This window comes from Lontra canadensis, unplaced genomic scaffold, assembly GCF_010015895.1.
Source record: "Lontra canadensis isolate GAN:19392208 unplaced genomic scaffold, GSC_riverotter_1.0 scaffold53, whole genome shotgun sequence".
Taxonomy (NCBI): Eukaryota; Metazoa; Chordata; class Mammalia; order Carnivora; family Mustelidae; genus Lontra; species Lontra canadensis.
In genome coordinates this window covers 13,301,973-13,327,883 of record NW_022631047.1, presented here as the reverse complement: position 1 = coordinate 13,327,883, position 25,911 = coordinate 13,301,973, and the positions used below count along the sequence as shown (strand labels likewise).

The window sequence follows — 25,911 nt, the reverse complement described above, 5'->3', positions numbered from 1 at the left end:
CGCCCACCACACCATTCCACACCCACTCCTATATTCCTTGGTATTTGTTACAGAAGTCCCCCATTTCCAGCACCAAAATCTGTATTACCTATTTATTGCTGTGCAATAATTTTACCACAAACTAAGAGGTTTAAAACACCACGCATTTATTATCTCACAGTTCCTGGAGGGCAGAAGTCTAGGTGTGAGGGGACTGAGTCCTCTGTAAGGCTGTGGTACAGATGTACCCAGAGACAGGGAGAAAAGCGGTGCTTTCCGGTGGCTGGGGGGAGGGGAGAACGGGTAATGACCTGGGTGTGGAGTTTCTTTCTACTGTGATGAAAATATTTTGGGATTGGGTCATGGTGATGGTTGCCCAACTTCGTTAATATAGTAAAAACCACTGAATTTTATACTCTGAGAGCAAAAATTTTTTTTAAAGGGCCAATGTTATGGTATGTGAATTATAGTGTAATTAAAAACAAAAGCGTTGTCCAGGGCTGGGTTCGCATCTGGGGCCTAACAGGGGAAGGGTCTGCTTCCAGCCTCACAGGGCAGCATTTAGTTCCTGGCTGAGTGGAAGGCCCCCATTCCTGTGGAGGCGGACGGGAGGCCTCTTAGCTCCTTGCAGCCCGGCCCTCTCCACAAGGTGCCTTACAACACTGCAGCCTGCTCCTCCAAAGGCAGCAAGGGCTTGCCCCTGGCGACCCGTTATTAAGATTTTGCATCTTTTTTTTTTTAAAGATTTTATTTATTTATTTGACAGACAGAGATCACAAGTAGGCAGAGAGGCAGGCAGAGAGAGAGGGGGCTCTCTGCTCCCTGCTGAGCAGGGAGCCCGATGCGGGGCTTGATCCCAGGACCCTGAGATCATGACCTAAGCCGAAGGCAGAGGCTTTACCCACTGAGCCACCCAGTGCCCCAAATCTTTTTTTTTTTAAGATGTTATTTATTTATTAGAGAGAGAGAGAACGTGTGCATGAATGGTGGGGAGGGGCAGAGGGAGAGGGAGAAGCAGGCTCCCTGCTGAGCAAGGAGCCAGACACTGGGATCGATCCCAGGATCCCCAGATCATGACCTGAGCCTAAGCAGATGCTTAACCGACGAGCCACCCAGGCACCCCACAATTTTGCATTCTTATATAATAAGCACATACATGTGGTCACACCTGTCCTGTCACCTTTGCTGTATTCTCTTGGTTAGAAGCAAGTCACAGGTTTGGTCCACACTCAAGGGACAGGAGTCACACATGGGTATGAATACAAAGCAGTGGGGATCCCGGGGGTCACCTTAGAGTTGCCACATAGGCAATTTTAAGGGACTAGGGCTTTACTCTGAGAGAAGAGTTTTGGACTGAGTCGTCACCTGACCTGACATATCTTTAAAGGACACCTCTGGCTGCCATGTTGAGAACAGATTGAGGTGTCTACAATGGAAGCAGGAGACCAGTTAGGAAGCTACTGGAAAAAAAAAAAATCCAAATGGAAGATGGGCTGGGGAACCATCACGGGATTGACACAAACACAGTCCCCTTCTACTTCCTAGGGGTCCCCGGAACTTCCCCAGGGGATGAGGTCAGTCTCCTCCAAGCAGCCTCTAGCCCCTCCCCATCCCCTTCTCTCAGGGCCTGTCCTCTCTCCTTAAGATCTCTTCACCCCAGCACACACTTGTTAGCCCGCTGAAGCGAACAGCATTTGGGCTGTCATTCCATCTGTCAGCAAAATACTTGCTAAGTGTCTTTTGCAACTCTGGCATGATGTTAATACTGTGAATACAAGGAGGAAGAAGACATGCCCCTCTGCCCGCACATGAGCAAAGATGGCAGCGCAGGGGTGGGGGCCGGGGGGAGGCAGCAGGGGACACTGAGGGGTACAGATCCAGGGGTAGCTAAGAGACACCTAAGCCTCAGGATATAAACTAACAGACATGGCCTGCCCCCCGAAACACATTTTTAACACTGCCAGGTCAAGTCGTCTCTATTCTCTCGTCTCCCCTAACCCCTGCTTCTGCCACCAGGCTAGCTTTGTCTCTGTCCTAGAGAACCTTCTGCCCTGCCTTGTGAATCTCTCTCTTCCACCCCAAGCCAGAGTCAGGTCCCTCTTAGCAGCCTTTATTTACATCTGGAGAGGAGCTGTACGATAGAAATATAAGGTGAGCAACATATGTGATTTCTAAGTACCTAGTAGCCACATTTTAAGAAGTTGTTGTTGTTTTTTAATGAAATTAATTTTGGGGTGCCTGACCGGCTCAGTCAATGCAACATGTGACTCGATCTTGGGGTTGTGAATTCAAACCCCACATTGGGCATAGAGATTACTGAAAAAAAAAGAAACTGGGGAGAAAAAGAGAAATTAACTGAAACTATACTGACTTAATCCATACGTCCAAAATGTTATCATTTCAGCGTGGAATCACATAAAAAATTATAAATGATACTTGAAAAAATTCCCTTTCCATTCTAAGCCCCCAAAGTTTACTGTGTATTTTACCCTTCCACACATTTCAGTTTGGATGCTGAATTTTTATTGGAAATATGTGGTCTGTATTTAGATTTTGCAAAATTTATGTCAAAAAAGTAAATTCAGGGGCGCCTGGGTGGCTCACTGGGTTAAAGCCTCTGCCTTTGGCTCAGGTCATGATCTCAGGATCCTGGGATCGCGCCCTGCGTCAGGCTCTCTGCTCAGCAGGGAGTCTGCTTACCACTCTCTCTCTCTGCCTGCCTCTCTGCCTACTTGTGATCTGTGTCTGTCAAATAAATAAATAAAATCTTTAAAAAAAAAAAGTAAATTCACACATCCAAGTTGTCTCACATGTATTTAAGTTTTCCAATAACCGACTCAATTTTAAAATTTCTTTTTAAATGAGTTTAAGTTAACAGTTCAGTTCCTCAGTGGCACACAGAAATCTCATTTCAAGGGCTCAGTGCCTGCAAATGACTAATGGCTCGAGCCTAGGCCTCTCCAGTCTGGGCCCCAGTTCAACCACTCAGCTTCTGCCTTCTCCAATTGCCCAGATCCTACTGCCCCCGGCATGTCCACCCAGACCTTCAAACAACAGCCTCCCTTCCCCCCTGCACCCCCACCCCCAGTCTGCCTGAGCCACCCATGACTCATACCCATCCCTGGTTCCCCTGGCCCACTTTTCACCTGGTCCTTCCATCAGGATTCTCATGTCTATGCATACACATTAGCATGTCAGAGAGCTAACTTGCATACCGATTAAGCAAATTTACACACTTGCAGGATCAGGAGGTGTTCTCCCCTGACTGACTGCAGCTCCAGAAAAGTCAGGTCTTGCCTTCTTGTCACACTGGAAGAGACAGGATTTCAGTATTGGTTTGGTTTATGAAAAAGGAAAGAAAACAGAGAAGCTACCTAACCAGGGACAGTAGTGCGGTGCCTATGGGTGTGGGGGGGGCGGGGAACGGAGAGGACATTTCACATACGGTTCATTGTGTCAGAATGATTTGGTGGTTAAATAAGCACTTTAAGAGATATATCACATTCCGTACTTTAAATTTTTTATAGTTGAAATTCGTTCCCCCAGGCTGGATTTTTTTCAAGCTTCAGATCTCTGCCTGGACTTGGTTTGATTTGCATAATCCCACATCTGAGATTTAGTCCCACCCCTTAGGACCCCCCTCCTTGCCTCATGGGGCTTGGGACCTCTGCTAGATATTCACCTTCCCCAGTCTTCCCACTTCGGGCAGCCACCCCGCTAGGGCCTCCTCCTCCCTGGGAATGAGCCCGGCTGCGCTGCCACTGAGAGGCTGGGATAATCCTCCCTGAGCTATTTCAAGGATTAGTCCTGCTGCCCTGTGCCCAGCTCCCACACAAGTGGGATTTCAGAGCTATGGACATTGGGCCAGGAAGGGAGGGGCGTAACTCCTGTGATGCAGATCCATGCAGGGCAGGGACCCTGGGGGCCAGGTTCCAGGTACTTAGAGCCTGTCATATGTGGAGTTCAGCAGAACGGACGGTGGCAGCCTGCAGCTCTAAGTATGACCATAGTAAGTCCAAAAGCTGGAGACGTGAGAGCCCAAAGTCCTGGGGCCTCAATCTGTGGCTAGAAACACACACACACACACACACACACACACACACACACACAAAACGCGCGCACGCGCATGCGCACACTCACCCCTCCCCATCTCCCCATCACTTTCATGTACCAGCCTCCTTATTACTTTCATAAACTGAGCACTTTTGCCTTCGTGAGGACCTTACTCCATAAAAAAATATTAAAAATTAGATTTTATGACTGTTGGCATATAGATGAACATATTCATAGGTACTAAAATACCTTCCTGGATCTGCGGTTCATTTTTCTCTTCTGATTTTAATTAAAATATTTTGGGGGTCCCTTGAAAGTATCGTGTTACTGTGCCTAATGGATAAGCGGGCCTTCCCTGTGGCCCTGCTTCCAGTCCCTCTCTCTCTCTTTGCTGGTGAGGAAGGGCTCCATTTTCAGAAGGAGGGGACGGACGGAGAGCTTCAGTCCCCCTCTCTGAGCCTAAAATGACCCACTTGAGGACATTACAGCTCTCCTACCACCCCCAGTTCTGGCCTCTACAGTCGTGGTTGGCAAGAGAGCTACCTCTTGGGCTCAGAGAGGGACACTGAGGCTCCTTGTCCCCTCCCTCTGAAAAGGGAGCCCTCCCTCCCCTGGGAGAACCAGATGCTGCCCCAAGAAGAACGCATTCATGATTTCATGAAAGGCTTCCTGCCTGGCTGCCACCGATTCCAGGTAAACCTGAACAAATCTGAGGGAACCCAGATTTGGCATTAGAAAGCGGCGGCTTCTTCCAAACCTACTGGCTATGATCCCAAGGTTTCAACACATGCTGGCTCAAGTCCAGACTCCTCACTAGGACGCATGAGACCCTCTTTGAAAGGTAATATAATATAGTGGGTGGGAGTGCTCATTAAGAGGTGGATTTGCCTGACCTTGGACAAGTTCTTAAACCTCTCAAAGCCTCATTTTTCTCCAACTCTACATGGGGATGATGGGAATATTTTCCTCACCAGATTCTTGTAAGTATTCAGTATCGTACATGTAATTTTGCTTTGCATACACTAAAGCTCTATACACTTGCTAGGAAATAGGATTGTTATTCGAGGAGTGCCTGGGTGGCTCAGATGGTTGGGTATTTCCTTCGGCTCAGGTCATGATCCCCGGGTCCTGGGATCGAGCCTCGAATCTGGTTCTCTGCTCGGCAGGGAGTTGGCGCCACCCCCCTGCACCCCCTCGCTGCCGCCTGCCTCTCTGCCTACTTGTGATCTCTGTCAAATAAATAAATAAAATCTTTAAAAATAAAAAAATAAAATAGAAGAAATAGGATTGTTATGTGAGACAAACATAGGCGATCCCTCACCTCATCTATGCAACTCAGATACCCAACATAATGGAGATTATATATGTAAAGTACCAAACGCATTGCCCAGCATAGAGTAGGAGCTCCAAAAATGGTGCCTAGTATTGTGATCTGGTTCCCACCTACTTCTCAGTCTCATTGAGGACCCTCTCTCTCTCCCTTGAACTTCGGCAACATCGAACTGCTTACGGTCTTGTCTCCTATTCCCCATTCCACTCCTCAGTGTACATTTCCTCACCTCCTAATCACTGTTGCACAAACCAGCTAGCTCTTGCTCCTGGGAGTATAGACAGACCGTATTTCCCAGCCTCCCCTGCAGTTAGATGTGGCCACTGGAACAAGCTCTAGCCAGTGGAACATGCCCAAGAGCCACGTATGCCCCTTCCAGGCACGTTCCTTCAAACCTCCCACAAGGTCTTCATGCTCTTTCCCCTTCCAAGGAGAGCAGCCAACTTGCAAGCCCCATGCTGAAGAGGACAGAGCCACAGGTGGAAAGCACCAATGTCCCTGAGTTAAAACGTGAAGGAGAACCATCCAGCTGATTTGGATGTCCCATTAGTGAGTTGTAAACTTCCATCATGCTCAAGCCGTTAGATAATTTTGGCTTGATGTGGCAGCTAGGGTACTCAATTAGTACCCCCTGCTGTCTCATGTTCCTGGAATGCCTGTAACTGCACCCTGCTTCACTGGGGTAACTCCTGCTTTGCCTTTAAACTTCATCTCTGGCATTACATCCTCCAGAAAGTCTTCCCTGAGCAACCCCCCAACTAGACCCAGGCCGAGGTAGCTCTAGCAGATGCTGCACAGTTGACTGCCTTTTGTTCCTTCTCCCTTGTTCCCTAGTAGAATCTCAGTTTTGTTCAGGATAGCAATACACCCAGTTAACAATACCCATTTGTCAAGACTTCCTTGGAGCCAGCAGAGTCATGCGATCCAGGCCTGGCCAATAAAATGGAACAGGAAGTTGCTGGATAGAGATTCTTAGGAAAGTTGTTTTTTTTTTGTTGTTGTTGTTGTTGTTTTAATGTAGGCTCCACGCCCAGCCTGCAGCCCAACGTGGGGCTTGAACTCACAACCCTGAGACTGAGATCTGAGCTGCATCAAGAGTTAGATGCTTAATTGACTGAGCCACCCAAGCACCCCTTTAGGGGAGCTTTTTAAAAAGAGAGTCGGGGGCACCTGAGTGGCTCAGTCATTAAGCGTCTGCCTTCACCTCAGGTCATGATCCCAGAGTCCTTGGATCGAGCCCCACGTTGGGATACTTGCTCAGTGGGGAGTCTGCTTCTCCCTCTCCCACTCACCCTGCTTGTGCTCTCTCTCTCTCTTGCTGTGTCTGTCAAATAAATAAAATCTTTTTTTAAAAAGAGAGAGAATTAATTGGGCTCATATCTGCCCTTTACCTTTTTCCTTTATGCTTCCTGCCTTCCCACCTAGAACTCAGACGCAATGCTCAGGAACAGAGCACACATTTTACAACCATAAAGATGACAGCCATGTGCTAAGGCAGCGATGAAAGATTCCAGCTTCCTCAAGGAACCATGAAGCCTCCATCCCAGCCCTGTGCTGCCTCCATCGGGTTCTCCTATAACGTGGGAGTAGAAACTCCTAACGCTGAAACCCCGGAGTGAGGTTTCTACTGGGCACAACTGAAAGCCATCCCTACTGAATGCTCCAAGCTCCTGTGCCCTATGCTGCCCTCACCGCTTGTATGGAAACACGGCCATGTTCTGGCAATCATCTGCTTCAGAGTCACTTTCTGGACTTGTTTGAAGGCCTGGGGCTGGGAGGATGAGGAAAGAGGCCATTGTGTCTTCCTCAGCCTCCTTCTGACACACAGAAAAGGCCTGCAGCCTGCGGCATTGGCTCTATGACCTCTGAGGTGATTTCAAGCTCTTGAATTCTCGGATTCCATCCCACGTCCAGTACACGGTCCGAGGAGGCCACCACAGCGTAGATAAGACTCAGGCTGGGCCCTCCGTCCGGGAAGTCCAGGAAAGCATTAGCGGAATAATCGGCGCTTACACAGCATTTCTTAGACCCCACATTGTTTCTTTTTTAAAAAGCCGAAAGTCGGGGCGCCTGGGTGGCTCAGTGGGTTAAAGCCTCTGCTTTCGGCTCAGGTCATGATCCCAGGGTCCTGGGATCGAGCCCCACATCGGGCTCTCTGCTCAGCAGGGAGCCTGCTTCCCCCTCTCTCTCTGCCTGCCTCTCTGCCTACTTGTGATCTCTCTCCATCAAATAAATAAATAAAATATTTAAAAAAAAAAAATAAAATAAAAAGCCGAAAGTCATATAAAATGGGCCATTTTAAAGCAAAAAATTCAGTGGACTTAGTACCTTCACAAGGCTGTGCAATCACAGCTTCTGTGTAACTCCCAAACCTTTCCATCACCCCAAAATAAAACTTGGTACCCATAGGCACTTCCCTTCCTCGCCTGCCCCCAGCTCCTGCCAGCCTTCAGTCCCCTGCTGTCCCTGTGGTTTCCCTATCCTGGGCATCATGAATCAGTGGAATCCGCACCACAGGCCAGCAAGGGCAGGGTGGGCCTCAGTGTTCCCATGGCAGGATGACATTTAGCTTTTCTTTGCTCTGAGGTCGAGGATTCCCACTGCAGCTTGAGTGACTGAAGTGAAAGGTCTTTGCTATCCAGCTCCTAGGAAATCTTTAAAATTAGGTGTGGGGTGAGCGTCTTGGTGGATTAGGTAAAGAACAATGAAGTGGAGGGTAAACTGAGGGCGCACTGGGTGGTCTGGGTCGTGGGGAGGCAGTCTAGCAGCACTTTTGTGAGAAAACAGCCAGTTTGGGTATTTGGCGGCAGCATGTGCGTGCATGTGTGTGTAAACAAACATCTTGGGGCACATACAAATTTCCTTTTGTGTACAAATCATCCACAAAGCACTTTGATAGCGTCTCTTTGCAGCTCTCAAAAGGAAGCAGGCCACAAGCACTCTCCAGCCTGATTTATAAATGGGGCAACCCCCATTAGATGACTGGCCCAAAGTTGCACAAAGAATAAGTGGCAAAGCCCCAAGCCTGCATGCCCTCCTTTCTGAATGGCACACTTCCCCTTCTTTGATGTGTTTTGAAAACCTTAAAATACCTTTAAGAATCTGCTCAGTCATTGCTCAGGTTTGCAGGTTATATTGGTCAAAAACAAAATACCGGGGTGCCTGTGTAGCTCAGTTGTTAAGCATCTGCCTTGGGCTCAGGTCATGATCGCAGGGTCCTGGGATCCAGCCCTGCATCAGGCTCCCCACTCAGCGGAAAGTCTGCTTCTCCCTCTCCCTCTGCTGCTCCCCCTCTCACTATATCTGTCAGATAAATAAATAAATATCCTTAAAAAAAAATACCGTAGGCTGAGTGGCTTAAACAGCATACATTCATTTCTCACTGTTCTGGAGGCTGGAAATCCAAAACCACCGTGCCAGCAGGTTTGGTTCCTGGTGAGAACTCTCTTCCTGGCTTGCAATGGCCATCTCGCTGTGTCCTTGCATGGTGGAGAGAGCTAGAAAGAGCCAGCTCTCTGGTCTCTCTCTCTCTCTCTTTTTAAAAGATTTTATTTATTCATTTGACAGAGATCACAAGTAGGCAGAGAGGCAGGCAGAGAGAGAGGAGGAAGCAGGCTCCCCACTGAGCAGAGAGCCTGATGCAGGGCTCAATCCCAGGACCCTGAGATCATGACCTGAGATCATGACCTGAGCCAAAGGCAGATGCTATAACCCACTGAGCCACCCAGGTACCCCTCTGGTGTCTCTTCTTGTAAGTGCCCTAATCTCATCATGAGGACCCCACCTTCCCAGCCTCTCTGAACCTTAATTACCTCCCAAAGACCTCTCTTCAAATACCATCAAACTGGGGGTTAGTGCTTCCACATATTAATTGGAGGGGGCGGGGACACATTCAATTTACAATACAGGTGGAAACCCATCTCTTCCTCATCATGGGTAGAGACCATATGCTGCAGCCAGCAAGACACTGTAATGTGCTTACCAAAAAAGACAATTTAACCTAACTCTAGGATGGGGGTGAGCAGCTGGGAAAGAGGACAAAATTCAGAGAGTCTTAAGAAGAGAGTAAGTTTGCAAGATTTAGCATACAAAATATCAAACATCTACTTAATTTTGAATGCCAAATAAATGATAAGTTTTAAGGGTAAATATGTCTCATGCTTAGTTTGGGGTATCTGTGTCTATATATTCATTTTTTAATCTGAAATTCAAATTAATGTGGTGTTCTGTATTTTTATCTGGCAAACCTGAAAGACAGGGGCCGAGAACTTTGAGACAAAGAAATGTATTTCAGGAGGGACCACTGCAGGATCTCTGGATGGATGCTTTCTTTATATACCTAAATTTTTGTTTAGTCTGTTAAAATATTATCTGGCTTTATTTTTTATTGTTGTAACCCGTTCATAACACAAATGGGCCGTCTTAACTGTTTTCAAGCGTACAGTTCAGTGGGATTAAGTACATTCATATTGCTGTACAACCATCACCATTTCCAATCTCCAGAACTTTCTCATCATTCTGAACTGACGTGTCAAAGAAAACTAGAGCTGCACAGTAGAAGTAAGAAGAGATTTTATTTAGGACTTTGCAACAGAGGGGGAAGAGACCTCGGTACAGAAGCAGGATCCCTTGCAAACACAGCATGGCCGAGGGGGGATTTCTAGCCAAGGTCCCCCCGAGGGGGACGGATGGAAAATCCCTAAGAGGGTAGGTAATTCTTTGCTCGGCCGACCAACAGGATTCTTGCTGAGAGCAACCGGGGCGAAGGGCCAGCCGCGGGGGATCGTGTGGGATGAGGCGCGCGATCGAATACCGAGGGTGATCTGACGTAGAGGCCTGGGGATTCCGGCTATAGCGACTTGGCAGAGTTGTCGCTACCGCGGGCCGATGCAGCCCGAAGCCTGGCTGGGCAGAGGATTCAGGGGAGCCTGAGTCCAAGGCGGTGGGAGAAACCGCAGAGAGAAACCGAAAGTCTGTACGCATGAAACCACCACCCCAGGCGCCGCACACCCACCACTCTACCTTCTGTCCTTCTGTGCGCCCCAGAGGCCAAGCCGGGACGGCCGGGCTCACGCAGGCAGAGGGAGGGCGGGGCCGGGACCGCTCCCGGGTCGGGGTCGGGGACGGGCTCGGGGGCGGCGCTGAGAGGCCGACGGACGAAGGAGGCGGGCAGCGCGCGGCCGGGTCTGAGCGGAAGGCGGGGAGGTGACGGGGCGTCGGGAAGAGTGAGGGCTCCCGGCGGCCTGGCGCCCCGCAGCACGCGCGAAGGGTGCGGCGGGGACGCGGGCGGCCTGTTCTGCGCGGGGGCCCGCCACTGGCTGCGCAGAGCTCCGCCAGCGAGCGGAGCGCCCCAAGAGGCCGAGCGGCGGCGCCAGGACCCGGCGGAGCGCGCGCGGCGGAAGCTCGGCGGCCGGAGCGGCGGGCGGCGGGCGGCGGGCAGGTGAGGAGCGGGCGGCGGGCCGGGGGAGGGCGCGGGGGACCCCGAGGCTGCGCTGGGCCGTGCAGGGGCGGGACGCGGCGGGGAGGCGGGGAGGGAGGGGCTCCGGGAGGCAGGGCCGGGCCTGCCCAGGCGGCGAGGCCTGGGATCCGCCACTCTTTCCTCGCTGGAGGCCCAGCGCCGAGCCGGGCCGCGGCCGCTGTCCGCACAGGCCTGCGACCCGGCTGCCATCCCGCCGCGCCGCCCGCCCGGAAGCGGCGCCGAGCCTCTGCCCCGAGTCTGACGGGCCCCTCCCCGCTCGCCAGCACCCCTGGAGCCGATCTCCCCCGCGGCGTGAGGCCGAGGCCGGGGTGCGGGGAGGGCCCTGCCGGCCCGCGGGACTCGGGGCCCCGGGCTCCAGCCCGCCCTCCCCGTCGCGGCCCGCCGGTCCCGTGACCCTCACGGGCCTTTGCACCCTATGGCCCCTGGGCCCTGCAAGCGGGCTCGACCGAGTCCTCGGACCCCCCTTCAGCAGCTTCCTTCCCTCCCCGACCCCTCTTAGTTGACCTGTCTCGCTGCTTTCCCGAGCTTGCTTCCTGGCTGCGCCCGGCCTTGCTGTTAACCTGGGTGGCTGAGGGCCCTGGGAGCGGGGGTCGGGAGATGGTTTGCGGGAAGGAGTCCGTGCACTTCTGTGATTAAACAGCACTGAGAGGCGGGTATGGTGTCTGTTATGGTTTTTACCATATTCTGTAAGGTAGTGTTATCAAATAGAAATACGGCGTGAGCCCCACGTTGTAATTTTACAAGTAAGAAGAAACAGGTGGGGGAGCTTGGGTGGTTCAGTCGGTTAAACGTCTGCGCTCACCTCAGGTAATGATCCCAGAGCCCTGGGATCGAGTCCCGCGTGGAGCTCCCTGCTCAGTGGGAAACCTGCTTCTCCCTCTCCCTCTGCTCCTCTACCTGCCTGCGCTTGCTCTCGCGCGCGCTCTCTCAAATAAATAAGTAAAAAAAAAAACAAACAAAAAAGGTGAAATCGATTTCGTAATAGATGTTCTTTAACTCTGTATATCTAAAATATGGTCATTTCAGCCTGTAATCAATATAAAAATTTTAATGGGATATTCTACATTTTTTTTTTCCTACTAAGTCTTTGAGATTTGGTGTACGTTTTGCACTTACACCACCCTCCACCTCCGGCAGGCCACGTGCAGCTAGAGATTAGCATATTGGACAGCTTGGGCGTAAGGGCTTCAGAGCAAACTTCTTGCTGGGGTATGCAGTGTTTATCACAATCTAGCTTTTTATTTTTTTCCTGCTAATGGCCCAAGGATAGTTATACTCTTATCACTCAGCACCACTTGCCCTTCCCTACACACCTTTGTTCAAGTCTTCCTACCTGGAATGCTCTCTCCCCAGTGCCTGGCTGGGCCGGGTAGGGAGATGCCATTTCTACTGAGAGCCTTTTGCTGACTCCTCCAACCTCTGCGGGGATGGATGATCACTCCTTCCTCAGGGCTTCTCCCCTAGCCACTAGTATTGTGGCTGAATTAGAGCACTTGTCATGTGGTGTTTGTTTGTGAGGCTGTCTCTATGGCTAGCATAGTGGCCTACTCATCTTTGTTGCCATCATGGCTGGCATCTAGTAGCTGATCCAGAGATGAGACCAAATGAATAAATAACTAACCAGCTGTACTCAGTCTCTTTGTTCTTTTTCTTTTTCTTTTTTCAAGGTTTTATTTGAGAGAGAGCATGTGCATAAATGGGCAGTTGCAGGGAGAGGGATAAGCAGACCCACCGCTGAGCAGGGACCCTGATGTGGGGCTTGATCCCACGACCCTGGGGTCATGAGCTGAGCCAAAAGCAGATGCTCAACCGACTGAGCCACCCAGGCACCCCTCAGTCTCTTAATTCTTGAGTGGACCTGCTACTTCCTTGTTGAGATTTGTCCCTGTACGACCCCCCTCCTGTGCACACACACACACAGTTGGGGTAACTTACAAGGAACTATCTCAAAATGTGCGCAGAAGTATCTCCACCCTTTACCCTCTCCTGAGCTTACAGATGGGAAAACCGAGGTACAGAATTAAGTTAGAAAGGCCAGCAAGTTTGCATCAATATGAATATAAATGGGGGGGGGGCTTCTTGAAAGGAGTGCAGTGGTCTCAGAGGGTTAGGTTCCTGGCTTAGGCATCAGCTGGCCCCACTTGGGTCATATGATAGGAGGGAAAAGAAGTGGGGAAGTGAGGAGTGACTCTCTGGCCCAGATGAGGATGCTAGGCAGCTTCAGGTCTGACTGAGGACGTCACTGCCCAAGAAGTTGAAGAGCAGACCTGGAGGGCTGGTAGGAGGGAACAAGCCCAGGGAGAAGGAAGGGCTGGGGAAGCCAGCAGAGGGAGCAAAGGAGTAAGCTTCAGCTTGGAGAAGATAGTGTGCTGTGTTGGGAAGAACCACTTGGAGAGTGGTGCCATGCTCAAGACTGCAGAATGGGAGATGGGAAGAATCAGGTTCAGAGAAGGCAAGCGACTTACCCGAAGTCAAACCATTCTTTAAGCCCCCGTGAGGCCTCCTCAGCCCTCCCTGTTACACTTACTCTGCCCCACCACCACCTGTGTTGCACTCAGGGGCCCCAACATGGGGCCAGAGAGAAAAGGTCTGTAGCACAGTGCCAGCTCTGATTAATGTCTTCCTCACCGTCTTCTACTGAGGGGCTGTGATTAGGCCTATTTATAGGGGCCTGGAGCCTTAATATTCTGCCTGGTACATCTCTTGCCGATCAAATCAGTGCCGTGTGCAGCATGATTGCTGCTTTAATGGCACCAGGGAGCGGAGTTAATTAAACCCAGTATAAATAGACTCTGCCCTCATCCTGCAATTGGAAGGAGTGTTTTTCCTCCTTGTCCCCCACCCTCCCATGCCCCTCCTTCCTCCTGGCCTCCCCTTAGCTGTAGCCTGGGGGAGCAGAGCCCAGTCACCAGCCACTACCTGTCCTGTCTCAGGAGCAGGTCTTGAGTTCCTCGGGGCCAGAGTGAAAAGAACCCAGGAGTCTGCATTTCCTGTGCTTTCCCAGACCTGGGTATCATTTGGCAGTTGACACACACATTCTCCGCCCCCCACCCCTCAGTCCATCCCTCTGCTCCAACCTCTTTTTCACTCTGCAGCCACGGTTTCTTTCTTCTTCGTCCAGGCTTGGGAGGTAGAAATGACATAATGGATGGAAAGGGTGCCTAGCAGAGCAGTGCACTTCTGACTGCTTCTCTCTGGTCTCTGTTGTCATTACCACTTGCCCTCCCTCATTTATGCAACAAGCATCAACAGTACCAGCTCCAGGGAGCTCCTGGCCTCCCACCCATTGCTCTGTCCCCCATTCCCCACCTCCAGAGGTGGGACCTACAGCAAACAGTTCTGCAGCAAACAGTGGCAGGCAGGGGTGGGTGGGGTGGGGGAGTGCTTGGGTTGGGGGCTGGGCTCCGTCCTCCTGGCACTTGGTCCCTCACACTCTGGTTCCCACCCACAGGCACCATGACTCCCACGAGGACCCAGCACTCGTTGGCAGGGCAGACCTACGCCGTGCCCCTCATCCAGCCGGACCTGCGGCGGGAGGAGGCCATCCAGCAGGTAGCCGATGCCCTGCAGTACCTACAGAAGGTCTCTGGAGACATCTTCAGCAGGTGGGTGCTGCCACTCGCCCACACCTGATTGAGGGCTGGGCAGTCAGCATGTGCTCCTCCTCCGTGAACTTGCTATCAGTAGTTACGGAAAGTGTTATGTGCCCTTTCTGTGCTTATGTCTGTGCTAACTGTGCCCAGGGACCACATTAGCAAGAGGACACGGGCCTTTAAGAGCCATCAGTCCCAGATGATAGATACCCCCTGCCCAGCGACCAAAATAGAGGCAAAAAGCAACCCATCAGAAACATGTGTGTTTTCTCACCAGGATTGTGATTGTATGCTTGCCTTTCTCTAAGGGGGGCACTGGAGTTTTAGCACACTGGCCTTTCCCTTCCTGGTATTTGGCACCTGTAGACAGTTTCATGTCCCTGTGCCCAGGGATGGAATGAGGAGAGGGGAGGAAGTCTATCTCCTGGGAGAGGGTGTTGAGTGGTGGGCCCTCCGAGTGCCTTGGCGTGGTCCGGGGAGCTTAGGGTGCCTCTCAGGAGCCTGGTGCCTGGTCACCCCACTGACGTTCCCCACCCTGAGCCAAACCTGCTGGACCCTAAGGGGTCCCGACGATGTGTGCAACCTGGTTCCTGTCCCAAGGACCTTGTAGTCTAGAATGGGGGAAACACCACGTTGAGATGGATTGATTCTTCACTGTGTAGTATGAACCGTGTTGGCTTCTAGGGATCTAGAGAAGAGACGATAAGTAGACATCAGAACTCCCCAAACCCGCTGAAGCAATTAGTACCCAGTCCGTGGAGCAGGATATGGAGTCGCAGGGCTTAACCGATGTCGTCAGTACCTGATTTTTCTTTCATTCCATCCCAGCTTGCTGTTTCTCTGTTGGCCCCATCCCCAGAAAGGCCTTGGCCTCCAGCAGGGCTGATGCTCCAGCACTCCACGTTCAGGTCCAATAGGAAAGAGGGACACTGGCCTGGCTGGGTTCTCGTGTCTATCCCAGAGCCCCTTGCGGGGGCAGAGGCCGTGACACACTGATGGGCTTAGACCCTGTTACCCGCATTACTCCCCGGCTTTAGCCCCACCTGAAGTGCAGGGCCTGAGCCTGTGGGAGCAGCGGGTTCCCCAAAGGAAATGAGGGCCCTTACTTGAGTGAGGAAGAAGTGGATGCTGGAGAGGAAACTTGCATGCCTGCTATGTGGTCAGGGGAGGCCTCCTGAAGGCCATAGGAGGGCTAGGTTGTGGTTAGGCAGGGGTAGGAATATGGGTGTGCAGGGCCTCTGCTGGGGTCTAGAAATGGGTGCGAATGGCTCAGAGGCCTGAATGGGAGCATGGTGTATCCCAGGCTGCCCAGGGGAGGCTGGCCTGAAGGGGCCGTTTTGTACTGGGGGTGCAGACTTTGCTACTTGCCTTCAGCTCCTGCACTGTGGAACAGGGTGTGAAGGGTCCGCTTTCTCTGGGTCCGAGGGCCTTGCTTCCCGCCTCTGACTGCATACCCTTGGGAGCCAGACTCTCGGGGCCTCTCGCTGCTTTCTGTGCTCTGCAGTGCTGCAGGAATGTGCCGGGGCTGAGGGAGGGGGATGGACGATGGGGCCAGTGAGCTGTTAGAATGAGCCGGTTAGGGTCCGTGGGGGCTTCCCCTAACAGGACAGGGCTTTGTGCTTGATTTGGGCCTTGGAGGGAGGCTCTGGAGCAGAGAAGCAGTGCCACAGAAGGGCTTAGGGACGGCTGAGCAGGCAGCACTGAGAGTGGCCAGGAGGGGAGGGAGGGGCTTCCAGGGACGCACTGAGAACTGTTGGTTGCAGTCAAGGCATGGAAGGGGTGAGGCTGCAGTCCAGGGGAGCTCAGGGAGGGCTGGAGAAGAGACATTTCAGAGGAAGTAATGACCGGACATGATGACAGATTGGGAACAGGATGAAGGAAATGGAGGGGTCAGGGATAGTGGGGGTGGGGCAGGCCCAGACCCAGCCTTATTCCCCTGCTCCTCCCACCCTCCAGCCTGCAGCAATCCACACACCCCGTGGGCTTTTCCTTTTTCATGGGCTTTTGTCCTGGGGAAGGGACCCCGGCTTGGAATCTTCCCCCTCAAGCTTACTCTACCTGCTTAAAACCTCATGTAAAGAGGCATGTGGGTATCTGTCTCTCCTCCTCACCGCCCCCCTATTTCAGGCCCAGGCCCTTCAGCCCAGGGGCGCCTGTGCCCAGTTGCGCAGGTAGGTGAGCTCATGGGAAATTAGCATTCCAAGCTGGCCTTCCTCCTGCTCTGCCGCAGAGGGAGCCGCGCGGAGCCTGAAGAGAATGACAAGTGCCTCTCGGGCTCTCCTGGACCCGCGCCTTCCCCTGTCTGGGCGATCTGCCTGTCCCTCACCTGGGAAAAGCCAGGCCCCAAAATAGCCGCCCAGAGACGTCACCTGTCACCTGCTTCGCATGACTTAGATGACGAGGCAGAGGGGGTTGGGGGCTGGAGGGAAGAGGAGCTGGACAGCTTCTGTGTGTGGAAGTTGGGGCGCTATCGCTTGCCTTTCCTGTCAGCCCTGGGGAAGGATTCCTTTTCTCTGCAAAGCTTTTCCCTTTCCTCTCCTTTGTCTTTCCAACCCCTCCTTTCTCCCTTCTTTTCCTTGTTTCCCTCCCTCCCTTTTCTCCCTTCCCATCTTCTCCCCTCTGCCCCCCTTCCTCCCCTCCTCCTGTCCTCTCCTGGTTCTGATCGGCACCTGGTGACTCCCAAGGTTAGGAAGCTCAGTCAGCTGCCCGCATAATTAGCAGATCATTCCTAATCATGCCCGGACGGAGGAGGTGACACAGGAGCTTTTCAGGGGATAGGACCCGCAAGAGGAGGACAAGCTGGTGCTCCCTCCTCCCCAGCAGCCTCTGTGGGCAGGTGGGAAGGCATGAGGGTGTGCTGATTGCAGGGGGCGGGGAGGCTGTGGCCGGAAGTCATCTGTGAGTGGGTGGGGGGTCAGCATGGGAGGTGGGGACCGGGAGCCCAAGTGGTGGTCCCTGTGGTGCTCCGGGAGGAGGAGTGGCTTCCTGTCACCCTTCCCCTGCCTTCATGGTGTTCCCTGTGAAGTGCCTATTTCCTGGGCCTGGACTGTCTTCCCCCATGTCTGCTCAGCACCGCCTCTTCTTGCTTTCCTCTGAACACCTGGAGCCCCTCATCCCTCCTAACCTCGTGGGTGGTACTAGCACCTGATTCACCAGCTAGCTCGGGAACATGGCACACCGCTGCTCATTCTTCCGTGCTATAGAAGTCACCGGCCCCGTGTCACAGCTGAAGAAGCCCGAGGCATAGGCCAGTTCATTGAATTGCTCAAGGTCCCACTGCTGCGAAGTAGATGGTAAACGTACCTGCTTCTGTCCCTGGGAGATGTCTGCTCCCCAGTTCATCTCTGTCCTGGGCTCTGAGCAGACTGGCTGAGCCAGTTCCATTCCTGACACCCACAGAGACCGCGCTGGGGTCTGGTCAAACGTGTTTTGGGGACTTGGCTTTAGTGATAAGCTTGGAAACTGACCTGCCGTGAAGCAGACCACCGAGTGAGGGAGCATAGATTAGGAATGGCAAACAGATCACCCTCTTGCCACTACTCCCCCAAACCCTCGTGGAGGGCACTGCTAATCAGTCGTGGCTTTCCGTCCCAGCCGCATGTGGCCTGCTGGTGCTTCCTGTTGCCACCTTCAGCACTGCCGCTGCCCATCGTGAGAGCCCTTTCACCCATGCTCTGCGCTCTTGGCACCACGGCTCTGACAGTGAGAGGTTGGACAGCCTGTGGGCCGTTACTTAGACTGGTAGGCTCTTGGATGACCCTGGAAATCCTGTCTGCTTTCCCCTGCCCCCCACAGCAGCCCCCCTCGGAGCATTTCTGATGGGTGCTCATCCGTGGGAATCTGATTTGCAGAGCTCTCCTAGAAGGAAAGTTTACTAGAAAGTTCTCCTTGTGCAGAACTGAGAGCTGGTTCCTTGTAACTCCACCTGCTGGTCCTCATGCTGCCTTTGGGGGTAACAGGGTAAGTGCAGTCGCTTTTCCACCTGCCAGCACTTGTGACAGTTTTGACGTACGGAGAGAATTACTGTATTGTCTAAGTCACCTCACCTGTTGCCAGAACACTCAGGACATGAGTAGCTCACTCCTCACCATCACCCTCCTTTGGACGTTCTTGAACTTGTCACTTTTCTTTCACCCAGTATTTGTTACATGTCAGACACAGTGCCAGGTGCTAGGGACATAGCAGTGACTAAGACCTATAGTTAGTCTAGAAGGAATTCAGAGTTCTCTTAAACTGTGGATCTGGTTTAAAAGGAACACAGCTATAGAGAGGTGGGTGCCCGGCACAGATAGCTCACTAATCTGGGGTCTGTTTCTTCTCTAGTGCCCCCAAGAGAGTGGATGTCCCGTTTACTGAAAGAAGGGAGAAGGGACAAGGAGCTGTGTGCGCCAAGATCCCATTTCCTTCTTAAGCTGCTTTACACACTTTTAGCTCATACTGAGCTCTAGTTAACCAAAACGTCAGGCCTTGCTGCTGACCCTCCATCTTCTGCGTTTGTGCACTGGACTTCTTACACCTAAATGCTGGACCTCATCCCTTGTCAGTTTCGTCTTGCTGATTACAGTCCATCCTTCCGGACTCTTAAGATTTGTGGGTCTTTTTTTTTTTTTTTTTAAGATTTTATTTATTTATTTGACAGAGAGATCACGAGTAGAGAGGCAGGCAGAGAGAGAGAGAGAGAGAGAGCGAGAGGAGCAGGCTCCCTGCTGAGCAGAGAGCCCGATGTGGGGCTCGATCCCAGGACCCTGAGATCATGACCTGAGCCGAAGGCAGCGGCTTAACCCACTGAGCCACCCAGGTGCCCCAGATTTGTGGGTCTTGATTCCCCATGCAGACCATGTTGACCCTCCTCCATTCGCTCCCCCGTTTACTAACCCAGTGTTGCATGAGCTGGACAAGGCCCTGCCAGAGAACTTTGTGCAAGGCTGAAATCAGTCCATTGCTCAGCAGTGCGCTTCGGGTGCTGTTCATCTGGCTCTGAGTTTCTCTAAATGTGCCCCAACCCCCCTAGCTCCATCTCGTCCACAGGATTTTGTGAGAAGCCGTCAGAATCCTTGCTGACTCAGGATGCACTGTGTTTAAGGTTTTCCCCTGCTACACCAGTCTAATATCCCTGTCAGAAAAAAGAAAGACTGAATTTAGAACAATGCTGGCCCCTGGGAGCTGCCTCTTTCTCTTCAGAGGGCTTACAGACCCTCGATTTAATAATCCATTCTGGAAGTTTGCCAGGGTTTATGGTTAAGCTCTGTGTTCACAACTAAGAGAGATCAGCCCTTCTCTCCTTGGTGGAAGAATGAGAACAAAATGTCCTTTGTCCCTCTCCAGTTCTGCTGTCCCTCCCACTCTCCATGTGGACTTCAGGCCGAGCTGTCATATAACCACTGAGGTGGCTTCGGCACCCAGGGCAGGATGGCTGGGCTGGGAGTTGGAGGAGGTAACTTGCGCACAAGTACCCTTTCTCAGCGGACACAAACCCTTCTTCCTGTCAGAAGAGATGGAGCTCATGCAAGTCTGGTGGTTCTTCCTCCTCTCACTGGAAGGCAGCTCTGCCCTCAGTTCTCTGACTCCTTCACTGCCCACTCAGCCCAGTCTGTCAGAGAAGACTAAGCTGCTTTGGGTGCCTGCTCGTACCCCAGCCCCCCACCTCAGGGAGCCCCTGCACATAAGGGGCCGGGAGTAAGCAGGGAGACTGCAGGGAGCCGAGACCCCTGGGCTGTGAAATTGGCTGATCTGGCAGGTTCTCTGGGGGGCCAGAATCTTCTAGAGTTGGTAGGGTTTGATTTAGGAAGATGGGTCCAGGGCCTTGACCCTTAAAGAAACCTTTAAAGAAATCCTGGTGTTCCCTGACCCCAGAGACTGTGGGGGCCCCCCCTGCCATCGCTGTGGCCTCCACCCTTTCCCGGTAAACTGGCGCTGGCAGTCCTGCCTCTTTCTCACCTGTATGCTCCCTCTGGCCAGGTGGGTGCCGACACGCACCCTCTCTGAATGTGAGGCGTGGAGGTCATGGGCAGGAACCGGAGTTTGTGCAGGTGGGGGAGCAGTTGGGAGGAGGATACCCTGGTCCCTGTTCACCCAGTCCACTCCGCAGGGAGAAGAACCTGGCCATGGCTCAGTAACGGGGACAGTGTAAGTGAGGCTCCTGTGCACTTACATTGAGGGCACATGGGTGTTCGTCACTCATGGGCTCTCCAGGTGCCGGTGCTGGGAAGACAGTAGGGAACAAAGCCCAGCCGTCTCCCCGTTGGAGAGCGGATGGGCAATAGATGCATGTCGAGCGGCCCCCTGTGAAAGGGGGTTGGAAAGTGACAGGTGCACATTTATAGAGGCGGTGGTCAGGTCTTCGGTGAGGAGTGTGCTCGGTGAAGAAGCCAGTCCCGGGGCTGTCTCGGGGATGGCACTCCATTTGGTGCAGAGGCCAATGGGAACATGTTTGGCCTGTTCAGGGCCCTGGAGTCCCTGGAGCCCGATGTGCCAGGAAGGGTGGGTGGAAGCCTCTGAGCGAGCCCTCTGGCCACACACGGGAACCATGGTGAGGACTTTGTCCACCGGAGCCATTTACTGTGTGTCGGGGCAGTTCCACGTGAGTGGGTCTGGGACTTGATTTAGACCCAGCTTTGCCCACCCTCCGTCCTCCTTGGGAGCTCAAGTCTCATCTGGAAATAGGCAGTTTTGTACAGGAATCATGACTATTTTCTCTCCGCTTGCCCTGCTTGAGGCTGTAAATTCCTGGAGGCAGGGGCCCTGTCCCTGACAGATGGCAAGTCCAGGTACCACCCTGGGGCCAGGGTGATTGCCCATTCGTACCCAGAGCTCCAAGAACTCAGTAGAGTTCATTCAGACGCTTCAGAGTAGAGATCTATGTGGAGGTCACCTGGACAGTTAAAGGTCAGCTGTGACAAGCAGGTAACACTGTATTTTAAGGGTCCCTGTGGAAGCCCTTGGCTTTGCAGTTTGCAGATGGAAGCAGGAGTGCAGGAGACTGCAGGGGCTTGGGGAGCAGCCCTCAGCCGCTGAGTTTTGTTTTCTCCCCCCATGGCAGAATCTCTCGGCGAGTAGAGCTCAGCCGGAGGCAGCTGCAGGCCATTGGGGAGAGGGTCTCCTTGGCCCAGGCCAAGATTGAGAAGATCAAGGGCAGCAAGAAGGCAATCAAGGTAGACCGTGTGACCCCGAGTCCCCGTGGCTGGCAGGCAGTCCCAGAAATCCCATCCCTGTTCTCTCCCTATGCTCCTGAAGTTGACTAGGTCTCTGCCCGCCTTGCCCAGCCACACCTCAACCTTTCCTGCTTAAACCGCGCCCCCCCACCACTCTAGACTCTCTGGAGCATCTCCGACTCCCTGTGTCCCCAGGTGTTCTCCAGTGCCAAGTACCCAGCTCCAGAGCGCCTGCAGGAGTACGGGTCCATCTTCACAGGTGCCCAGGACCCTGGCCTGCAGAGACGCCCCCGCCACAGGATCCAGAGCAAGCACCGCCCCCTGGACGAGTGGGCCCTGCAGGTCTGAGGGGCTCACACGCTTACAGGGGGTGATCAGAGGTGGTGCTGCGTGTCGGGGAGGAACTGAGGGCTCTATTCCCCAAGAGGACTTGGACTGGGATGGGTGGTCACTTTGGCCCAGTCCTGAAGCCCACCATCCTTGCACTACTGCCCCTGCCAGGAGAAGCTGAAATACTTCCCTGTGTGTGTGAACACCAAGCCTGAGCCTGAGGATGAGGCCGAGGAGGGGCTCGGGGGCCTTCCCAGCAACATCAGCTCCGTCAGCTCCTTGCTGCTGTTCAACACCACAGAGAACCTGTACGGCACACAGCAGGGCCCTGGGAGGGTGGCTGGGGGGCCTGGCCTGGCTTTGTGGGGGCCCCAGGGCGGATGGGGGGACACCAGACTGGTGCGGAAGTCTGCAGGCTGGGGAGCCCGTAGCCCAGCAGTCTGATTGCCCTTTTGAGGTGTCAACGTCCACAGTATAGACTAACTGTGGCCTGGATGAAGTAGGAAAGCTGGGTCAGGACCCTGGGCCTCAAGCTGATGATGGGCTGCCCGGTATCCCACCTCTGTAGGTACAAAAAGTATGTCTTTCTGGACCCCCTGGCTGGTGCTGTAACAAAGACCCATGTGATGTTGGGGGCAGAGACCGAGGAGAAGCTGTTCGATGCCCCTTTGTCCATCAGCAAGAGGGAGCAGCTGGAGCAGCAGGTAAAGCCCATGCTGCCCGCCGGGGAAGGGCGGGGGGGCAAGAAAGCCTGGCAGCGGCCTCTAGGTAAGTGGTCTGTTGAGCCCCTGCTCCCACCTTGCTGTCCATGGGTATGCACGAGGCCCTGCTGACTGCCCCAGGGTCTAACTGCAGGGCCCAAGCCCCCTTCAGCCCCCGCTCGTGCCCCCACCTAATCCTGCAGGTTCCAGAGAACTACTTCTATGTGCCGGACCTGGGCCAAGTGCCTGAGATCGACGTGCCGTCCTACCTGCCTGACCTGCCAGGCATCGCCGATGACCTCATGTACAGCGCTGACCTGGGCCCCGGCATCGCTCCCTCCGCCCCTGGCACCATTCCAGAGCTGCCCACCTTCCACACAGAGGTGGCCGAGACTTTCAAGCCAGGTGAGCGGAGAGCAGCAGTTGGGCAAGAACCCCCTTACTTGGCCACTTGCATTCCTGGGCACCTCACACTTTCCCACACTTCTCTTTCAGACCCAGAAGATGGGGTGCTAACAGCACCCCCACCACCGCCACCGCCACCGCCGCCTCCCCCAGCTCCGGCTGTGCTGGTCAACGCTCCCCCACCCCCACCCCAGCCCATGGCCTCCCAGGTCCAAGGTGCCAGGGAGGAGGACAGCAGTGGCGGTGTGTCTCCTCTAGGTAAGAGCAGCACTAGGGTATGTGGAGGGTCAGGGTGAGGGGCGTGTGCTCTTTGAGGACGCCTCTAATTTCTGGATCCCGGGAGGGTTTCCTGTAGGTTTATCGCACCATAAATTCTAGACCTTCAGAATAGTTGTTTTCAAAATCTTGTTCCCCTGGGTTCATGAAATAGTGGCTTTCAAACTGTGTAGCCCCCCCAGAATTCTTCTCTCCAGAGTAGAGGGAGCCTGGACGTGGACAGGTAGAGCCATTGTCCCCCATTTCCAATTACACCAGTGGGAAAGGGGCAGCTACTGGAAACAGTAGAAGGCTTCAGCAACAAAGTACTCATATCCGTAAATGGCAGGATTTCAGTTTTAGCAGGACATCTCCCCGCGTATCTCCAGCACCCAAAGGTGGCACAGAAACCCCAGGTTGGCTCATGTGTCAAGTTCAGACACTGTCTCCATCAGTAGATTCCCACAGTCCACCTCTGCAGTGGCCCCTAAACTAGGTGGCATTAGGAGAGGGACCAGGGGTGCCTGGACATAGGACTGGCTGAGCTCAGGCAGATGCAAACAGCCATGTAGGCTGCAGACGGTCTCCCAGAGCTCAGACTCCCTCACTGGCTTCCTCTTTCAAAAGGAAAGACCCACAGCCAGGCTCGAGGGGAAGCCCCTGGACCCCCAGAACCTCAGGCTGGGCAAGGCTGTCCTGCAGCATGGCCTGCCTGAGCAGCCCTCTTCCTCACACCCTGCCACCCCCGCCCTCAAGCTGCAGTCCAGGGAGCTCCCAAGGAAGTGGTGGACCCCTCCAGTGGCCGGGCCACTCTGCTGGAGTCCATCCGCCAGGCTGGGGGCATCGGCAAGGCCAAGCTCCGCAGTGTCAAGGAGCGCAAGCTGGAGAAGAAGAAACAGAAGGAGCAGGAGCAAGGTGAGAGGATCCTCAGCCCGCTCCGGTAGGGGGACTCTCAGGAAAGGGCCACCTTCTCTCGTAGCTGCCACCAGACTTCCAAGAGGTCAGAGGGGCAGCACCCAGCCCACCCGCCCCCATGCTTTCCCCAGGCAGTCTGTGGGCAGCCCTGGGCAGCTGTCCCTAACATTCCCACCCTTCCTGCCTAAGCTGTGGGTTCCTTCCTTTTTGTAGCCTGCTTAGAACCTTCCTCTCTAAACTCATAGGAGACAAAGCCTCCCCCAGCTCAGATTCTGCCAGGAGCTGTCTTAGGGCATGGCTGGGGACCTGAGCTGCTGTAGGGACTGCGGACCTGGAGGGTTAGCACAGTCCTGCTTCTCCAAGCCTCTCGAGGCTGCAGGTTCCGTGCGCTGCATCCTGAGTGCAGCAAGAACAGAACATTCACGCCCTGGGGCGCCTGGGGGGCTCAGATGGTTAAGCGTCTGCCTTCGGCTCAGGTCATGATCCAGGATGCTGGAATCAAGCCCCGCATCAGGCTCTCTGCCTAGTGCAGAGCTTGCTTTTCCCTCTCCCTCTGCCATTCCCTCTGCTTGTGCTCTCTGGCTATCACATAAATAAAATTTTAAAAGAAAAGAACACCCGGGGCCAAAGCCGCAAGTGCCTTTGAGTCCCGAGCTTGAGTTCTGGCTAGATTTCTGAGATTTGCGCTGTGACTTCAGGCAAACTGCCCCAACAACCTCTCTGGGCCAGTTTCCTTGTCCGTACAGTGGGGCCCCTCCTCCTTGCCCACTTTGTCTCACAGGGCAGCTCTGCCAGTTTAATAGTGCCCCGGTGCTGGCTCCAGTGACAGCCTGCAGCTCTGGGACCTGGCAGTGATGCCATGGCTGGGGGGGCGGGGCTGACAGGTGTGGAGAGTGAGCAGAAAAGAGGGCCAACCCTGAGAAGGTCACCCCAGGGGCAGATTTTGTCCTTGGTCCCCTCATCCTTCTTGACCTGGGACTTCTTCCTGCTACAGTGAGAGCCACAAGCCAAGGTGGTGACCTGATGTCGGATCTCTTTAACAAGCTGGTCATGCGGCGTAAAGGTAGGACACGGAGCCTGGCTGCCTTCCCTTGGCTGCGAATCTCAGGATGTTCTGTATCCTGCACATTCTGCTGCTTTTTTCTTCCTGTTTTTTTTAAGTCTCCAGTGGCTGGGTGAACCGGTGTCCCAAACTAACCCCCTCACCCTCCACCTCTGCCCTCCCAGGTATCTCTGGGAAAGGACCCGCGACGGGGGCCAGCGAGGGGCCAGGAGGAGCCTTTGCCCGAATGTCAGACTCCATCCCACCTCTGCCTCCCCCACAGCAGCCACCTGGAGAAGAGGATGAGGACGACTGGGAATCCTAGGGGCTCACTCCTTCCCCACCGAGACCCAGATTTAGGTCTCACCCTCACAGGGACACGACCAGGATGAGATGCCTGGCCTGTGGGTCTCTTGGCCCCTGCTACCCAGGGAGGAACGGGGACCATGAAGGACTGTCCCAGACCTGCTCCTGGACCTTCTTCAAGGAGTGAGGTAGCCAGCTTCTGAGGCCAAGTGGCTGGGAGCAGGGAGCCCCTGTGCTCTCCTCCAGCCACAGACTGAAATGAGTACGTGCATCAATAAAGCAGTGTCATGCGGGAACCGAGCATAAAATAAGAGCGTACTTTTACTTAAGGAACCCTGGCTGTGCAGGGGGCGAGTGTCTCCTCCAAGCCGA

At 53.8% G+C, this 25,911-nt stretch overlaps 1 protein-coding gene across 1 annotated transcript; it reads left to right on the top strand.

Moving 5' to 3' along the window:
• The first annotated feature begins 10,780 nt into the window (after window positions 1–10,780).
• Window positions 10,781–25,847, top strand: WASHC1 (WASH complex subunit 1). The gene is made up of 11 exons (XM_032874886.1): window positions 10,781–10,802; window positions 14,293–14,446; window positions 21,474–21,585; window positions 21,781–21,927; window positions 22,087–22,223; window positions 22,484–22,619; window positions 22,820–23,021; window positions 23,112–23,279; window positions 24,033–24,191; window positions 25,186–25,254; window positions 25,419–25,847. The coding sequence occupies exons 2-11, from the start codon at window positions 14,298–14,300 to the stop codon at window positions 25,556–25,558; spliced, it is 1,419 nt and encodes a 472-aa protein (XP_032730777.1). The 5' UTR covers window positions 10,781–10,802; window positions 14,293–14,297; the 3' UTR covers window positions 25,559–25,847.
• The last annotated feature ends 64 nt before the right edge of the window (window positions 25,848–25,911 follow it).